Source organism: Mastomys coucha, unplaced genomic scaffold, assembly GCF_008632895.1.
Source record: "Mastomys coucha isolate ucsf_1 unplaced genomic scaffold, UCSF_Mcou_1 pScaffold11, whole genome shotgun sequence".
In the NCBI taxonomy this organism is placed as follows: Eukaryota; Metazoa; Chordata; class Mammalia; order Rodentia; family Muridae; genus Mastomys; species Mastomys coucha.
Window position 1 is genome coordinate 33,752,925 of NW_022196893.1, and position 16,181 is coordinate 33,769,105.

The 16,181-nt window shown below is 47.5% G+C and overlaps 3 protein-coding genes across 4 annotated transcripts in view; all 3 read left to right on the forward strand.

Annotated features, from left to right (window-relative positions):
* Positions 1-2,578, forward strand: part of Espl1 (extra spindle pole bodies like 1, separase) — a 28,643-nt gene extending 26,065 nt beyond the window's left edge. Inside the window, exons 25-31 of the mRNA XM_031356798.1 lie at positions 523-678; positions 774-944; positions 1,056-1,160; positions 1,336-1,451; positions 1,636-1,719; positions 1,830-1,994; positions 2,231-2,578. Coding sequence (XP_031212658.1) covers positions 523-678; positions 774-944; positions 1,056-1,160; positions 1,336-1,451; positions 1,636-1,719; positions 1,830-1,994; positions 2,231-2,438 — 1,005 coding nt within the window. The 3' untranslated portion in view covers positions 2,439-2,578. The remainder of the gene's footprint in view (positions 1-522; positions 679-773; positions 945-1,055; positions 1,161-1,335; positions 1,452-1,635; positions 1,720-1,829; positions 1,995-2,230) is intronic.
* Positions 2,579-3,701: 1,123 nt separating this feature from the next.
* Positions 3,702-8,710, forward strand: Pfdn5 (prefoldin subunit 5). The gene is made up of 6 exons (XM_031356806.1): positions 3,702-3,841; positions 4,018-4,120; positions 4,406-4,437; positions 5,970-6,044; positions 6,194-6,299; positions 8,484-8,710. Exons 1-6 carry the CDS (start codon positions 3,770-3,772, stop codon positions 8,558-8,560), a joined length of 465 nt encoding a protein of 154 aa, XP_031212666.1. The 5' UTR covers positions 3,702-3,769; the 3' UTR covers positions 8,561-8,710.
* A 610-nt stretch (positions 8,711-9,320) lies between these two features.
* Positions 9,321-15,855, forward strand: CUNH12orf10 (chromosome unknown C12orf10 homolog). 2 transcript variants are annotated; one of them, XM_031356822.1, is made up of 7 exons: positions 9,321-9,587; positions 9,662-9,795; positions 12,072-12,231; positions 14,833-14,985; positions 15,102-15,224; positions 15,329-15,510; positions 15,636-15,855. In XM_031356822.1, exons 1-7 carry the CDS (start codon positions 9,372-9,374, stop codon positions 15,832-15,834), a joined length of 1,167 nt encoding a protein of 388 aa, XP_031212682.1. In that variant the 5' UTR covers positions 9,321-9,371; the 3' UTR covers positions 15,835-15,855. The 2 variants fall into 2 exon arrangements, with proteins under 2 accessions (XP_031212682.1, XP_031212688.1); XM_031356828.1 differs by having other exon boundaries at positions 9,322-9,587; positions 9,683-9,795.
* The last annotated feature ends 326 nt before the right edge of the window (positions 15,856-16,181 follow it).

Consider the following 16,181-nt stretch of genomic DNA (forward strand, 5'->3'; position numbering starts at 1 on the left):
TGCCCGCCCAGCTTCAAAATGATTTTTGGCTACATAGGGAATTTGAAGCTAGCCTGGGAAATAGGAAATTATATTTCAACATATAAATACCAAAGATCCATGAGTGCAGTGACACAAGCCTGTAGTCCCAGCCCTGGGAGCTGAGAAAGGAGGGTTGCTGCCAGGTCAAGGTGAGGCTGGGCTGCAGCCTGAGGTCCTCCCTCAAAAGAAAAGACTGGGTGTGTCAAACTCTTAGTCCTAGGAGCTCTGTGGCTTGAGGCTAGCTTGGTGTATATAGTGAGTTCTAGGATACCCAGAGCTACGTAGGGAGACCCTATCTCAAAAAAAGAAAAGGAAGAAAACAAACAGACTGAAAGATGTATACCTGTTGTCCGCTGTTCATATTTGTCAACAACATAGTGACATCTTCAACCTTTGAGTGTCTCAGAAAAGAAAAAGGCGTTATAGACATCTAAGACTAATTGAATTCCCTGATTTCTAAAACATATGTTCTGTCTAACTGAAAGCTCGGTCCTGCCCTAGGAACTCATCACCTCCCTAGAGGAGCACGTGCTGGGCTGCTGGAGGGCGCTGCTGCTGCCGTGCAGCACCGACCCTGGCCTTGCCCGGGAGGCCTCCCAACTACAAGAGTTGCTGCAGGATTGTGGCTGGGAATATCCTGACTCCACTCTCCTAAAAGTGAGTTCAGGAAATGAAGGGGAAAATAGTTCTGTTCCGCCAGCCATAGTGGAGTATGGCACCCATACCACTCACTAACCACTATTCTCCTGTAGGTCATTCTTAGTTCGGCCAGAATCCTCACCAGCCAGGATGTTCAGGCCTTGGCATGTGGGCTGTGCCCAGCCCAGCCCGATCGAGCCAGAGTGCTCCTGAGCAAGGCAGTAGGACGGGTACAGAGCCAGGCAGCCCCTCAAAGTCAACATCTTGTATTGGTGTTAGACAAGGTAAAGAGCTAGGGCACTGAACAGTGTAATGAACAGAGGGTAATGAGGCCCTTCAGACATTTGAGAGTTCGTGTGGCTGTTGACAGTGACCGTGGAATGCTTTTTTTCCAGGACCTGCAAAAGCTGCCATGGGAAAGCATGCCCAGCCTTCGAGCACTGCCGGTCACCCGGCTGCCCTCCTTCCGCTTCCTGCTCAGCTACACAATCACTAAAGAGGTAGGGAACAGGACGTGGCTGTTGGGTAAAGCCTAAGGAAAGAAGGCTAGCACCCTGGGGAGATAGGAGGGGAGGAACTATGGGTCGGTTATGGAAGGGGCTTAGAGTTTGCTGGGGCTGGGCTTCCTGGACTCCTGGACTGACCAAGAACCTAATATCAGTGCTTGCCTCTCAGGCTGGGGCCTCATCAGTGCTGAGCCAAGGTGTTGATCCACGGAATACCTTCTATGTGCTAAACCCTCACAGTAACCTGTCAAGCACAGAGGAGAGATTTCGAGCCAGTTTTAGCAGGTCAGGTGATGAAGGCATAACGTAGGGAGGGGAAGGGTAGAGGCACCACGCAGGGGTGATATATGAGTGCTTTTGCTCCAGAATCAGTGGCTATATCCCATTTCTGTCTGCTTGCTCCCGCTGTTCCGTACTCTGTGCTACATGGTTGTCTGCTATGTACTGACTTACCAGCTTCTTCCTGCAGTGAATCCGGATGGAAAGGAGTGATTGGGGAAGTGCCAAGGCTTGAGCAGGTGCAGGCAGCTCTGACAGAGCGCGACTTATATATGTGAGTGTTTGGGGCAGGGGAGTTGGGAGGGGCCGTTCTTTATGGCTGAGTGGGCATTTTAGAGCCTCTGGAAGCAGGTACTCAGTGCTATCTCATTGCTTTTGCCTTAGCTATGCAGGGCACGGAGCCGGTGCCCGCTTTCTGGATGGGCAGGCTGTCCTGCGTCTGAGCTGCCGGGCAGTGGCCCTACTGTTTGGCTGTAGCAGTGCAGCCCTCGCAGTGCATGGAAACCTGGAGGGAGCTGGCATCGTGCTCAAGTACATCATGGCTGGCTGGTAAGGCCAAAGGATGAGACTAAAACTCTGGGCCCCTGTCCTCAGGTTCTTTCCCAGGTCTGAACCCTCAATTTCTCACATATTCTGTGTTCTTCCCCTCTCAGGCTCTCCTGCAACTCTGAGCCAAGGGAGCTCCTCTTTGTTCAAGCCTCTTTACTCATTGACCACTAACAATGCTTCCCAGTGTTTGTTGTTACAGAGTCCTTACTTTGTATTTCTTCATTCTTTCTCCCAAGCCCCTTGTTTCTAGGTAATCTCTGGGATGTGACTGACCGTGACATTGACCGTTACACAGAGGCTTTGCTGCAGGGCTGGCTGGGAGCAGGCCCAGGGGCTCCCCTTCTCTACTATGCCAGCCAAGCCCGCCAGGCCCCTCGACTCAAGTATCTTATTGGTGCTGCCCCTGTAGCCTACGGCCTACCTGTTTCTCTACAAACACCCTGAAGCTGTCTTATCTGTGGTAGAAGCTGATCTACCTCCAAACTTGGTTTTGACTATTTAGAATTTTTAAACTGATTTTCCCCTGGTGTTTTGTATGAAATATTTTCTTTAATGTGATCTTAATAAAGATATACCAAGCCTCAGTTTGTGAGAGTTCAAAGCCCCTCCTCTCACTCCTGCCCTGTGAATGTAAGCAAATTAGAGGTGCTCCGTGGGGTTCATAGTTTGAGAGCTTTGGGAAGAAAGACTAAACCACAGGACAGAGCTTGGTGGGGCTCCGGCTTAGTCCTGAATACTGAAAGTGGTCCTGTGGTGTCTTCTTTTAATCCCAGCCATTGGGAGGCAGAGGCCAGTCTGGTCTGCTTAGCAAGTTCTAGAACAGCCAGAGCTACATAGAGAAACCCTAGCTCCAAAAACAAAATGTTGAGAGAGTGAGAGGGAATCAGATTCCTATGAGCTTCAGGCTAGCTAAGTCTTTACTGTTGAGTTTCAGGCTAGCCAGTGCCAAAATAATACCCTGTCAGTTAAAAAAAAAAAAAAAGCAAAGTGTTCACATTGGAGAAAAGGAAGGCAGTGATAGGGCTTTGCTGATGTTTTCAATTCCTCCGTTGTCATTGTCTCCTGGATGATTTTAGAAACCACTGCTCTTCCCACTAAGGCTGCTACATACACTTTAACAATGGCAGCAGCAGGTTCAATGGGGGGTTGCTACTCACATATGGCTTTTCACTCCAACTAAACTATTAAAAGTTGCTGGGAAGCACACATACCCTTTTATATCCAACATAGAGTAACAATTATGGTGGGACCAGACAGATGCTTAGCCGTTTAAGAGCACTGGGCTGCTCTTTCAGGGGACCTAAGTTTGGTTTGCCTGCATATATAGACACACACACACAAAAAATAAATGTAGTTGGTTAACAGTTGCTCCTTTTGGGCACTTCAACTTTATCCTTTAAAGCACATTAGTGGTACTGTCAGAACAGAGGCTCCCGCTGGCCTGTCATGTGCCTGTCCCAACAAGGCGCAGTAGCGTTTACCGCTTTACAATCTGTGGTTGTGTTGTGAGTCAAGAGTTTCGAGTTCCTTGAGGGCCCTAGCCGTGTTAGCCGTGTTTGCTAAGTAATCGTGCTAGCTTTAGTGTACTCTGCAAAAAAAGAAAAACTTGTGTTCTCCAATTAAGCTTGAGATCCGTATAGCGTGTCCGAAACGCAGGGTCATAGAGACTATGGGCGCAGAGCGTATCCCCTGGCGGCACCACGGAGATAACGCAGAGGGTGGCTAGAGCGTCACTCGCCTAGGCAGCTTCCTCTTCGCCAGGCCTCCTTCCCAACATGGCGCAGTCGATTAACATCACGGAGCTGAATCTGCCACAACTGGAAATGCTCAAGAACCAGCTGGACCAGGTGAGGACCTGTCCCAGCACCTTCCTTGCGTTTCACATCCTCCAACCGCGTGCCCTCCCGGTGGGGGAGGCTTCCTTTCCCAGGGAAACCCCTATCCGGTCCCAGGTCCCGCCCCCTCTGCCCGAGCCTCGCTTTCTCCGTTCTTAAGCTGACCCTTTTCTTCCCGGCTTCTGTAGGAAGTGGAGTTTTTGTCCACGTCCATTGCTCAGCTCAAGGTGGTACAGACCAAGTATGTGGAAGCCAAGGACTGTCTGAATGTGCTGAACAAGAGCAACGAGGGTATGGGCTAGGCGGGTGAGGGCACCTGGGGATGCCGGCTTCTCGGTCGCTTTTTCCTAGTCCAGTGTTTCGTTAGAGAAAACTATCCGTTACGTAGAGTGTGTATAGCCACAGGAGACCCCGCATTTAGTTTGCCTACAGAAAACTAAAATGTACAAGACATTCCTCAGTTGCTGTGTTCTTTTCACTGTCTGTGGACACTGAGCCCTGTTGGGAGCGTCCCTTAACGTCTTCACGTGGGAGCGGCTAGCCTTCCCCAGCTGTTTGTCTTCATTACTTTCACAGGAAAAGAATTACTGGTCCCACTGACGAGTTCTGTATCCTTTCCATGGGAAATGCTACCTTACATTTTTCCACGTCTTTCCCCAAAGCGGAGAGAGTTTTGGTTAGTCACCCTATGATTTTAAAAACAGTTGTACACTACGTAGCTCTCTTGTCTAACCTTGGACCAGCGTCCATGTAGTACTTTGTATCAGAGTTCAGTGAAGAATTGAAATGTGGTGTTTCTCTTTGTTGTTTAGAAATGTTAATATAGAGATAAAGCTGGTGTTGGGCTAAAGCTGTAGAAACAATGTTAGGATATTGAAATTAGAAACTTGTCTCTTTTTTTCAATTTCAGCTTAATTGCCACTCATCTCTAAACTGCTTTCACTAAGAAATGTAGATTATTTCCACCTGTTAAAATGACCTGTTGTCATTTCCACCATGAAATGACAGTCGAAAGAGAAACCTAAGGATAGCAATGTGCTGAAGACTGTTTTAAGTAACAGCAATAGAGCCAGGAAGGTGACACAGAGGGTAAAAACACACATACAACCTGAGTTCAGTCCCTGATACCAACAAGGTGGAAGGAGAAAACCAACTCCCAGAAGTTGTCCTCTGACCTCCGTTGCTCCATGGCATGCACACTTGTGAAAACATGCATAGAACAAATAAATGTAATTTTAAAAGTAGTAATAATCTGAAACTAGAAAGATGGCTCAGCAGTTAAGAACACTTGCTCTTGCTGAGAACCTGCTTTCATTCTAAGCATCTACATGGTGTAGGCGACTCCAATTCAAGGGGATACAGCAACCTTTTCCAACTTCTGCAGGGACCAGGCGTGCATATGATGCGTAGTCATACACACAGTTTCATTGCTGTGAAGAGACACCATGACCAAGGCAACTCTTATAAAGGCAAACATTTCATTGGGGCTGGTTTACACATTCTGAGGTTTAGTCCACTCTCATCATGGCAGAAAGCATGGGAGTATCCAGGGAGATGTGGTGCTCTAGACGGCGTGGAAAGCTCTACTTCTTGATCCATTTGGCAGCCAGGAGAAGAGACACCCTTCCAGGTAGCAAGGAGGAGGGTCTCAATGTCCACCCCCATAGTGCCACACTTCCTCCAGGAAAGCTGTATCCCTCCTCATAGTTCTACTCTGTGGGCCAAGCATATTCAAACCACCACAAATCTAAAAACAATAGATTTAAATAAGAACTAGTAATAATCTACTAGGATTCCTGGTTCAGGGGAGGTGAGGCTGGTTTTTCACTCACACTGTTCTAGAACCATAGGAACAAATCCTAAGCATCTGACCTGCTCCTTCTGGAAGGACTGACTAATGTGGGCACTCCTTTAAAGATGAGAGGTGGGCTCAGGACAAGGAAATGGTCCAGCTTCTGTCGTCTTCCTAAGGAACCAATTCTTTCTCCCTCCATTTTCAGTGACCACTAAGTTAAAGCTTCTGGTCACTTGGTTCTCCTGGCTGCAGCTTTTTAGAAAAGGACATTTTGGGGTTAGTACTCCAGCTGACAAAAGCCATGCCTCATGCTGGGCCAGTTTTCCCTTAACCCTGCCCTCTCAGATGTATGTTCCCGGGAAGCTACATGATGTGGAGCATGTACTTATCGATGTGGGAACCGGCTACTACGTGGAGAAGGTGAGTGGGGAGAAGGGTGTGCATGTCCTCTGAGGAAGTGAGCAGGGAGAAGGGTGTGGATGTCCTCTGAAGAGGTACCTGCAACTTAAGGGAAGTGTCCTGTAGGACAGGGTCTCTCTTTAGTCTTTCATTCACCTCTGTTCTTACAGACAGCTGAGGATGCCAAGGACTTCTTCAAAAGGAAGATAGACTTTCTTACCAAACAGATGGAGAAAATCCAGCCAGCACTGCAGGAGAAGCATGCCATGAAACAGGGTAAGTTCTGCTCAGGGCACCTCTTGTAAAATTGCTCTTATCTGTCTGTAAAGAAGTATTTATTATTGGTGTGTGTGTGTGTGTGTGTGTGTGTGTGTGTGTGAGAGAGAGAGAGAGAGAGAGAGAGAGACAGACAGAGAGACAAAGACAGACATACAGAAAAAAACAGACAAACAGGAGCCAGAGAAGTGCTGTGGTATATATGGGAAGGCTGGAAGAAGATTTTTAGAAATTGTTTTTCTCCTTCCACTCTGAGTCCTACAGATTAAACTCTGTCATCAGGGTTGTGTGGCAAATGCTTTTAAATATTAAGCCATTTCATAAGCCCACAGGGAACACCTGACACTTTCTACCTCCATGGTAAGGACACTCATTACATGAGGCATGATGGTTCGTACACACCCGTAATCCTAAGACTAAGGAGGTTAAAGCAGGAGGGTTGCTGTGAATTTCAGAACTGCATAGCAAGACCCTGTCTCAAAAGAAAGCAGCACCCAGGATTTGTGGCACATACTCCAATCCCATCATTTAGGAGGTAGAGGCAGAGTGATGATCCTTAATACATAGCCAGTTCAAGGCCAGTGTGAGCTGCATGAGACTCTTGTCCCCCCCAAATAGATATAGTTGAATTAGGCCTGGGGACATATAGCTCAATGGTAAGGGTACTAGCTTAAGATTTTTATGTATGTATACGTATGTTTGTGCATACGCACATATATAATTGATGTGCCATACTATCCATTTAAAGGAGTAATCCACCTGTATCCACGTGGTGCGGCATACCTGTAATTTCAGTACTTGGAAGACTAAGACAAGTATTCCAGGTTGGAAGCCAGGCTAGGGTAAAGACCAAGATCATGTCTCAAAAAACAGGGACTAGAGAAAAGGTTCAGCAGTTACTAGCATTTAATGTGCTTGCAGAAGACAGGCAGCTCGCAACCATCTAGAACTCCAGTGCCAGGAGATACGACTTTTGTAGCTCCTGCATGAGCATGGTATGCACACACACACACACACACCATAAACTAAATACTAAAATTTAAAAAAACAACTAAGGGCTGGCTAGGAGATGGCTCAATGGGCTTGCTGCATAACCATAAGGACTTGAGTTCAAATCTCCAGCACCCATATAAAAGTTGGACATGGGCCAAGTACTTTTAACCCTAGTGCTGGTAGAATAGAGACAAATAGAGCCTAGGAGTTCACTGGCTGGCCAGCCTAGTTGAATTGGTGAGGCTCAATGAAGACCCTGTCTCAAGGGATAGGCAGAGAATGACAAAGCACGATGATACCCCATGCTCTCCTTTAGTCTCCTTCACACACATGCCTAGTGTCCACCACACCCCAGACAAATATAAAGGAAGAATATAGATTGTAACATGAAACTTGAGGACATCTCCAGGTTAAAACCATGTCTCTGTGGGACGTGCTGATGCACACCTGTTACCCAGCATTTGGGAGGCAGAGCAGTCAGATCTCTATGAGTTTGAGGCCAGTCAGGACTATGTAAAGAGACCCCCCCGCCTGGCTTTTTTTTTTAAGGTCTTGGTTTTATGTGTTTTTTGTTTGTTTGTTAGTTTGTTTTTAAGATTTATTTATTTATTATATGTAAGTACACTGTAGCTGTCTTCAGACACCCCAGAAGTGGGCATAAGATCTCATTACAGAGCCAGGCGGTGGTGGCGCCTTGAGCCACCATGTGGTTGCTGAGATTTGAACTCAGGACCTTCGGAAGAGCAGTCAGTGCTCTTAACTGCTGAGGCATCTCTCCAGGTCTTGGTTTTAAAATGTGTTTGTGTGTGGGGGGGTGCATATTTTTATTTTGAGACAGAACCTCATTCTGTACTATAGAGTATAGAATAGAAAATAGTCTAGATTCTATAGCCAGTACAGGTCTTGAAGTCAAGGCAATCCACCTGGCTCAGCCTCCTGATTTATTTTTTTAAGTGGTGTTGGGGATTGAATATGGCCTCTAGTGTTGTATATCATCAGCCCTCACTTGACAGTCTTTCTGGTTATGGCTAACATTGTGTTTATTTTTACATCCCAGTGGTTAGCGCTCTGACAATGGTGTAAACTCTAAGTCTGTGTATTTGTGTCCCCCACAATTTAACTGTCAGTGTTCCTTAGCCTTGGGTTCTCCATATTCTCACTAGGATGTGACTGCTCCTTCTTTTCTTGTAGCTGTCATGGAAATGATGAGCCAGAAGATTCAGCAGCTCACAGCCCTGGGGGCAACGCAGGCTACTGCCAAGGCATGAGAACTGTGTTGCAGCAATGAAGCAAAGAGGGACCATTTTTCAAGGGGCCTGGGACTGTTTCCGGCAATGGCCTCCTGGGAAAGTGGGCTGGGAAAGTGTCTGGGAAGAGAGGGTCTTGTGTTTAATGTTAATAAATGTGCCAGCTGAGCAGATGGTGGTCTTTTCTTGCATTAAACAAGGGACTGGGGTTGGAGAGATAGCTCAGTGGTTAAGAACACCAGCTGCTCTTCCAAAGGTCCTGTGTTCAATTCCCAGCAACCACATGGAGGCTCACAATCCTCTGTGATGGGATCTGATGTCCTCCTCTGGTGTGTCTGAAGATAGCTACAGTGTACTCAAGAAATAAAATAAGGGCTGGCGAGATGGCTCAGTTGGTAAAGAGCACTGATTGCTCTTCCGAAGGTCCTGAGTTCAAATCCCAGCAACCACATGGTGGCTCACAACCACCTGTAGTGAGATCTGTTGCCTTCTTCTGGTGTGTCTGAAGTCAGCTACAGTGCACTTATATATAATAATAAATAAATCTTTTTTAAAAAAAAAGAAAATAAATTTTTTAAAAAATAAACAAGGGGCCAGTGGTGAGCTGGGAGTGCCCAGGGTCTGTACTTTTGCTAAGAACCCCCAAACTGGACTAGCCACACTGCTTTTTAGAGGTTCCAACCAGTGGTTTGAGGACCTGCAAGAAGGTTTGCACTAAGCGCTTAGGTTTTTGTTTTTTTTTTTCCGTTGCCGTGGGGACGGATGGCAGGCGGAAATGAAGCTGTACCTGACACTTCCTCTTCCGGGTCGAGCTTCCCTTGGAGGGAACTAAATGGGTAGAAGTTTCCTGCGTGGTATCTTAACACTGTTGTCGCTCCGGTCAGTTCTCCAACCCCAGCACCGCATGCTTGGCTCAGAGCCCGATCCGCCCACTAAAAGACCTCGCAACAACCTCATGGCACCTCCCCGAATCGGGACGCACAACGGCACCTTCCACTGCGACGAGGCGCTGGCTTGCGCGTTGCTCCGCCTCCTGCCCGAGTACCAGGTATGGACCAGCGAATCTAACCCGGTCCCCTCTGATGCTGCAGAAGCCTGAGATCCTCTGACTCCTCCTGACAGCTCCTCCTTCTGTGTCTGCAGAACGCAGAGATTGTGCGGACACGAGATCCTGAAAAATTGGCTTCGTGTGACATCGTGGTGGATGTGGGCGGCGAGTACAACCCCCAGAGACACCGTTATGATCATCACCAGAGGTGAGTTCACAAACTCGCTGCCTGTTTTGACTTTCTTGATTTAACTTCAGTGCTCCAATCCTGCCACCCACAGCACAAGTTTGTGACAGCAAAGGCCACTGTCTCATCGTTGAAGCCAAGCAATTTATCACTCTGGAAATTAAAACTTGCTTCGGGTCTGCTCCTTGGCCTGGAACCCCGCTCAAGTTCCTCCTGCCATAACATTTTTTCACACTGGCAGTTTTCCATCCGCTTGTCCTTGCCGCAGGCCGCTGGATCCCTCTACTGCAAGGACAATCTACTGAGGTGGCTTTTTGCTTTGTTTTTATTTTACTTTAAGTGTAGGGGTGTCTTGTCTGCATTCATCTCTGTGCACCAAGTGCATTGGTGTCCACAGAGGTAGGAAAAAAGGTGTCAGGATCCCCTGGAATTGGAGTTAAAGAAGTCGTGAAACACCTTGTGGATGCAGGGAATTGACCCTGCCTCCTCCGCAAGAGCAGTCAGCTCTTTTAGCCATCTCCATCCCCAGGGTGGTTAATTTTAATCATCATTATCAACTTGACACAATTTAGATTCTAGCACCACCTGTGAATTGGTTTTTTGAAGGACTATCCAGATGGGGTTGGTTGTGTTTGTGGGGTGTCTTTGATTGCCTTGTAAACCCTGCCCACTGTGGGAGGCATTAATCCCTAGGCTGTGTGAGTGGAGGAAGGTGGCCAAGCACTAGCAGCATGCAGGTACTTGTCTCTCAGCTCTTGTCTGGGTGAGCTGTGACTCCCTATTCTAAGTTTCTCCCACCTTACTTTCTGTGACAGACTGCAGTCCAATGTGACCTACAATAAACCTTTTTTGCCCTTGATGTTGATTTTTGTCAGGTGTTTTATCACAGCAGCAGACATGAAAATAGGCTGTTACATGTTATATAATCATAGTACCATTGCACCATCATCCCTAACCTCAGACACATGCTCACGCTTTGGTGCGTGTCCCACCTTTCCTAAAAGATAAGTGTTTCTTTACTTTTCCTACGTCCAAAATCTCACAACTCCACCTTCCAATTTAGGAAAATTCATTCCCTTCTGTTGTTTGGTTTGGTTTGGTTTGGTTGTTTATTTTTAAGATTTATTTATTATTATTTGTAAGTACACTGTAGCTGTCTTCAGACACCAGAAGAGGGCGTCAGATCTCATTCCAGATGGTTGTGAGCCACCATGTGGATGCTGGGATTTGAACTCAGGACCTTTGGAAGAACAGTCAGTGCTCTTAACCTCTGAGCCATCTCTCCAGCTCCTGGTTTGGTTTTTTGAGACAGGGTTTCTCTGTGTGGCCCTGGCTGTCCTGGAACTCACTCTGTAGTTCAGGCTGGACTCAAACTCAGAGATCTGGCTGCCTCTGCCTCCCGAGCGCTGGAATTAAAAGTGTGCACTACCATGCCTGGCTTCTTTTTGTTCTTTTTAAAGTAAATACATAAGTAAATATCACCTGTATGGAATGTGAATAGACTTTTCTTGTCCTCTAAACTCTTAACACCTACTTGCCTAACATCTGCAACCTGTTAGGCATTATAGGTAATTTAAAGATGATCTAAAAGATACAGGAGGAGCAAGATACATGTTGTACACCTGTAATTCCAGCACTTCCCAAGCAGAGGCAAGATTGTCATGAGTTAAAGGGCATCATCAGTTAACAAGCTTGAGCAGAGCCTGGATCACATAAAACCCATTCCCATCAAGGAAAAAAATGTAGCCATGTATGCTATTCTGCACCTTGAATCCCAGGCGTTGAGAACCAAAGCAGGTAAATGATTTGAGGTTGTGGCCAGCCTGGTCTACAGAATGATGTCCAGGACAACCAGGACCACACAGAGAAACCCTGACTCCAAAAACAGGAGTGTGTGTGTGGCTTACAGGCAAACACTGCCCCATTTTACATAAAGAACTTGAAATCTGTAGGTCAGGTCCTGGGAACCAGAGACAGTGACAGTTAGCTACAGTTGCTCTGTCCTTTGTCCTGCTCCCACAGATGAACTTGAAAGAACAGGATCTTTGATTTTTCTCCATAATGTTCAAAACACAAAACCCAACATACAATGACAAATCAAACCATTGTCATGGGAATGCTGGAATAGGCGCTTTCAGCCAAGGCCTATGTTGGCACCAGAGGAAGTGCTGACATCTTCTCAAGTAGTTTCTCGTCTCCCCATCTGCTGGTACCCAGGTCTCCATGTGTAAACTTGCACATACAGACTAGACTCATGGGCCAACTCTTTTACCTCAACCCCTCCCTGTACTCCTCAGGACTTTTACAGAAACAATGAGTTCCCTGTGCCCTGGGAAGCGATGGCAGACCAAGTTGAGCAGTGCGGGACTTGTTTATTTGCACTTCGGGCATAAGCTCCTGGCCCAGTTGCTGGGCACTAGCGAAGAGGACAACGTTGTAGACACCATCTACGACAAGGTAGGGGCCTGAGGACAGAGATGTCCCATTTGTACAGCCACTGAGCTGGCTAGGAGTGGTACTGCTGCAGCCCTGAACTAGGCCTCTGGTCAGTCACTGGCCTGTAGGGGACAGTCTTAGTCACTGTCCTATTGCTGTGAAGAGACACCATGACCACAGCAGCTCTTACAAAAGAAAGCATTTAATTGTGGCTGGCTCATGCTTTCAGAGGTTTAAAACATCTGCTATCATAGTGGGGAGCATGGCAGCACACAGGCAGACATGGTGCTGAAGAAGTTGCTGCTGCTAAGTTCTACATATGGATCAGCAGGCAGCAGAACAGCCACTTGGGCCTGGCTTGGTCTTTTGAAACCTTAAAGCTCACTCCTGGTGACACACTTCCTTCAACAAGACTACACCTAACTCTTCTCAAATATATAAGTCTATGGGGGCATTCTCTTTCAGTCACTCCACATCAGGCATCTTTGTTCTTCCAGCCTGCATCCTGCAGTGGGCAGTGAGGACTGGGCTTTAATTTATAGGAAAAGGGGTCTTAGTACTTCGTTATTTTGAGATAGGTTCTGCCTATGTTGTTAGAACTGTAAGTGTACAGTACCACATCATTCTGGGGAAGGGCTTTAAAAGTATTTCCAGTCTTTTTCTTGACATACATCAAGAAAACTTGTGCTCCAAGTGTGGGGAGCAGACTGTATCCAACACTTGAGAGGCTTAGAGAGGAGGATATAATGCCAGGCCAACCTAGACCCTGACTCAAAAACCAGACCAAACAAACAGAATTATTCGACATTTTCAAGTGAACAGCTTATATCAGAAGAAGCACTGGGCTCAGAGATTCTGACATCCTGGCTGTTGAGAGCATCTGATCACACAGGAGTTTGACAGGCTCAGGTGGAAAAGAACAGACATCTCCAGGTTCAAGCCAAGCAGTACCAAGGACAGCACTTACCCTATTCCTGTAAGGCTCACTAGTAAAACCTCAGATCTACCTAGTTTCCTATGCCTGAGACAGCAGCCTGAGATGCTGCTGGCAGCTTAGGCTCTTGAGCTCAGGTGTTGGGCTTAGTTCTCCAACATCTGCTCCCATTTGATTGTACCACAGGGGTACAATCAAATGAAGACATGAGTGGGCTAAGAGTTTTAAGAATGCCAAGACGTGGGGTTGGTTTCTAATTCCACTCTGATGGGTTTTCTAAGTAGCTGAGTAAGCCAGTTTTAAGTGAGCTCAAGGCCTTCCTTGGTATAGACCAAGAGGTGCAGTGCAGGGAGGACTCCTTTTACAGTGCTCCCTGGGCTTACTGATGGAAGCCCGTTTTATAGAGCAGTGTCTCATCTTCTCATACTGGCTCTGCTGTAGAATCTGAGGCATTATTCCACTATTTCTTCAGGATCAGATGTTGCAGCTGCTGCTGCCATATGGTATGTTTTATGAGCTCCATCTCAAAGCCCCCCACATCTCAGCTCTGCTGTCTGTCAAACACTTTCCCACTTAACTGTATTTGGTCAGACAAACTACTGCCTCACTAATTTGCTGTGCAACCTACCCAGCCCACCTGCTCTGCCCTCTCAGCACAGGAATCCATTCCCACAAGCCTATCTAGGAACTGAAATTCTTGTTCAAGTTAGTAGCCAGACTAGAGGTTAAGAACACAGGTGGACAGAATTCGTTTTCCCAGCATCCACATGATGCTTTATAAACATCTGTGACTCCAGTCCCAGGAGATCTGATGCCCTCTTCAGGCCTCCACTGGCACCACACATATACATAGGCATGCATGCAAGCAAGACACTCATACACATAAAAAAATTATTAATTTTTTTTTTCAAGACAGGGTTTCTCTGTGTAGCCCTGGCTGTCCTGGAACTCACTCTGTAGACCAGGCTGGCCTCGAACTCAGAAATCCACCTGCCTCTGCCTCCCAAGTGCTGGGATTAAAGGCATGCGCCACCACTGCTCAGCTAATTTCTTTTTTAATAGACTTACTATGTTATCTCTGGCTGTCCTGGAACTCACTATGTAAACCAGGCTGACCTTGAACCCACAGATCTGCCTACTTCTAGGATTAAAGGTGTGTGCCACTACACTGGTTAAAAATTTATTTAATGAGCTGGGTGGTGGTGGCACACGCCTTTAATCCCAGCACTTGGGAGGCAGAGGCAGGTGGATTTCTGAGTTCGAGGCCAGGACAGCCATGGCTACACAGAGAAATCCTGTCTCGGGGGAAAAAAAAATCTCATTACAGATGGCCGTGAGCCACCATGTGGTTGCTGAGATTTGAACTCAGGACCTTCGGAAGAGCTGTCAGTGCTCTTAACTGCTGAGGCATCTCTCCAGGTCTTGGTTTTAAAGTGTGTGTGTGGGCGGGGGGGCAGTTCCAGGACAGCCAAGGCTACACAGAGAAACCCTGTCTCAAAAAACCAAAGGAAAAAAAAATTTTATTTAATGGAAAAAAAGCCAGCAAACCCTCGACACACGTACTGCCTGGGGCCTTGGATGCTGGAGGGACAGCGTTCTTCTCCCATCTGGTCAGACAGAGGGTGTTGTGAGATAGTGTGTTTACATGCTGTTAAGCCTCAAGTTCCTCTCTCTTGCTGCTGCTTTAGATGTATGAGAACTTTGTGGAAGAGGTGGATGCAGTGGACAATGGGATCTCTCAGTGGGCAGAGGGGGAGCCTCGGTATGCACTGACCACTACACTGAGTGCTCGGGTTGCTCGGCTTAATCCCACCTGGAACCAGCCCGACCAAGACACTGAGGTGAGCCTGAGTCACAGAACTTCAGAAGACAGAGTAAGAATGGTTCATCTTCCAAGGCCTGTGAAGTAAAACTTGGGCCAGTGTCCAACATGTTTTGTCATTCCAACCCTTCCCAGGCAGGGTTCAGGCGGGCGATGGACCTGGTACAAGAGGAGTTTCTGCAAAGACTAAATTTCTACCAGCACAGCTGGCTGCCAGCCCGGGCCTTGGTAGAGGAGGCCCTAGCCCAGAGATTCAAGGTAGACCTGGGAAGTGGCCTCGGTGCCAGGGATAGTCCTGACCCATCTGGTCAGCTGGCCCTCTAGCTCTGCCCAAACCTAGCAACACTCTGCTTACCTTTCAGGTAGACTCAAGTGGGGAGATAGTGGAACTCGCAAAAGGCGGATGCCCTTGGAAGGAGCATCTATACTACCTAGAATCTGAGCTGTCCCCCTCAGTGGCCATCATCTTTGTTATCTACACTGACCAGGCTGGACAGTGGCGAGTCCAGTGTGTACCAAAGGAGCCTCACTCATTCCAAAGCCGGTGAGTCTCCACAGAACAGCCCTACCTCCCATGAGGTCTGTCTCAGCATTGCTGGAGGTTGCCACCCATGCATGACACCTGCTCCCTTCTCTTAGTTCCTCATGCCTCCATCTGTTCTTATGTAGGCTGCCCCTGCCTGAGCCATGGCGGGGACTCCGGGATGAGGCCCTGGACCAAGTCAGTGGGATCCCTGGTTGCATCTTCGTCCATGCCAGTGGCTTCATTGGTGGGCACCACACTCGAGAGGGTGCCCTGAACATGGCCCGTGCCACCCTTGCCCAGCGCCCAGCACCTGTGCCTCTTGCAAATGCTATAGTCCAATAAAGCATATTCATCTCTAACTGACCCAGTCCCTAATCCACCAATCTGGGAATTTTCTCAGACTTTTAAGTGCAGCATCCTATGTGTAGGGCCCTATGCTAGGTATCTCCCCACTGCCTCTCAGCTTTGCTTTTCAAACCAGTTGACAACCATCGCAGTTGGCTAGAGAGATAGCTCAGCAGTTAATATGGTTGTTGTGGGAGAGGACCCAGATTCCATCCCTAGCACCCACATAGCAGCTCATAAGTGTAACTCCAGTTCCAGGGGATCCAACACCCCCTTTCTGACCTCTGTGGACACTAGACACACATGTGGTACACATTTGTATATGCGGGCAACACAAACATGTA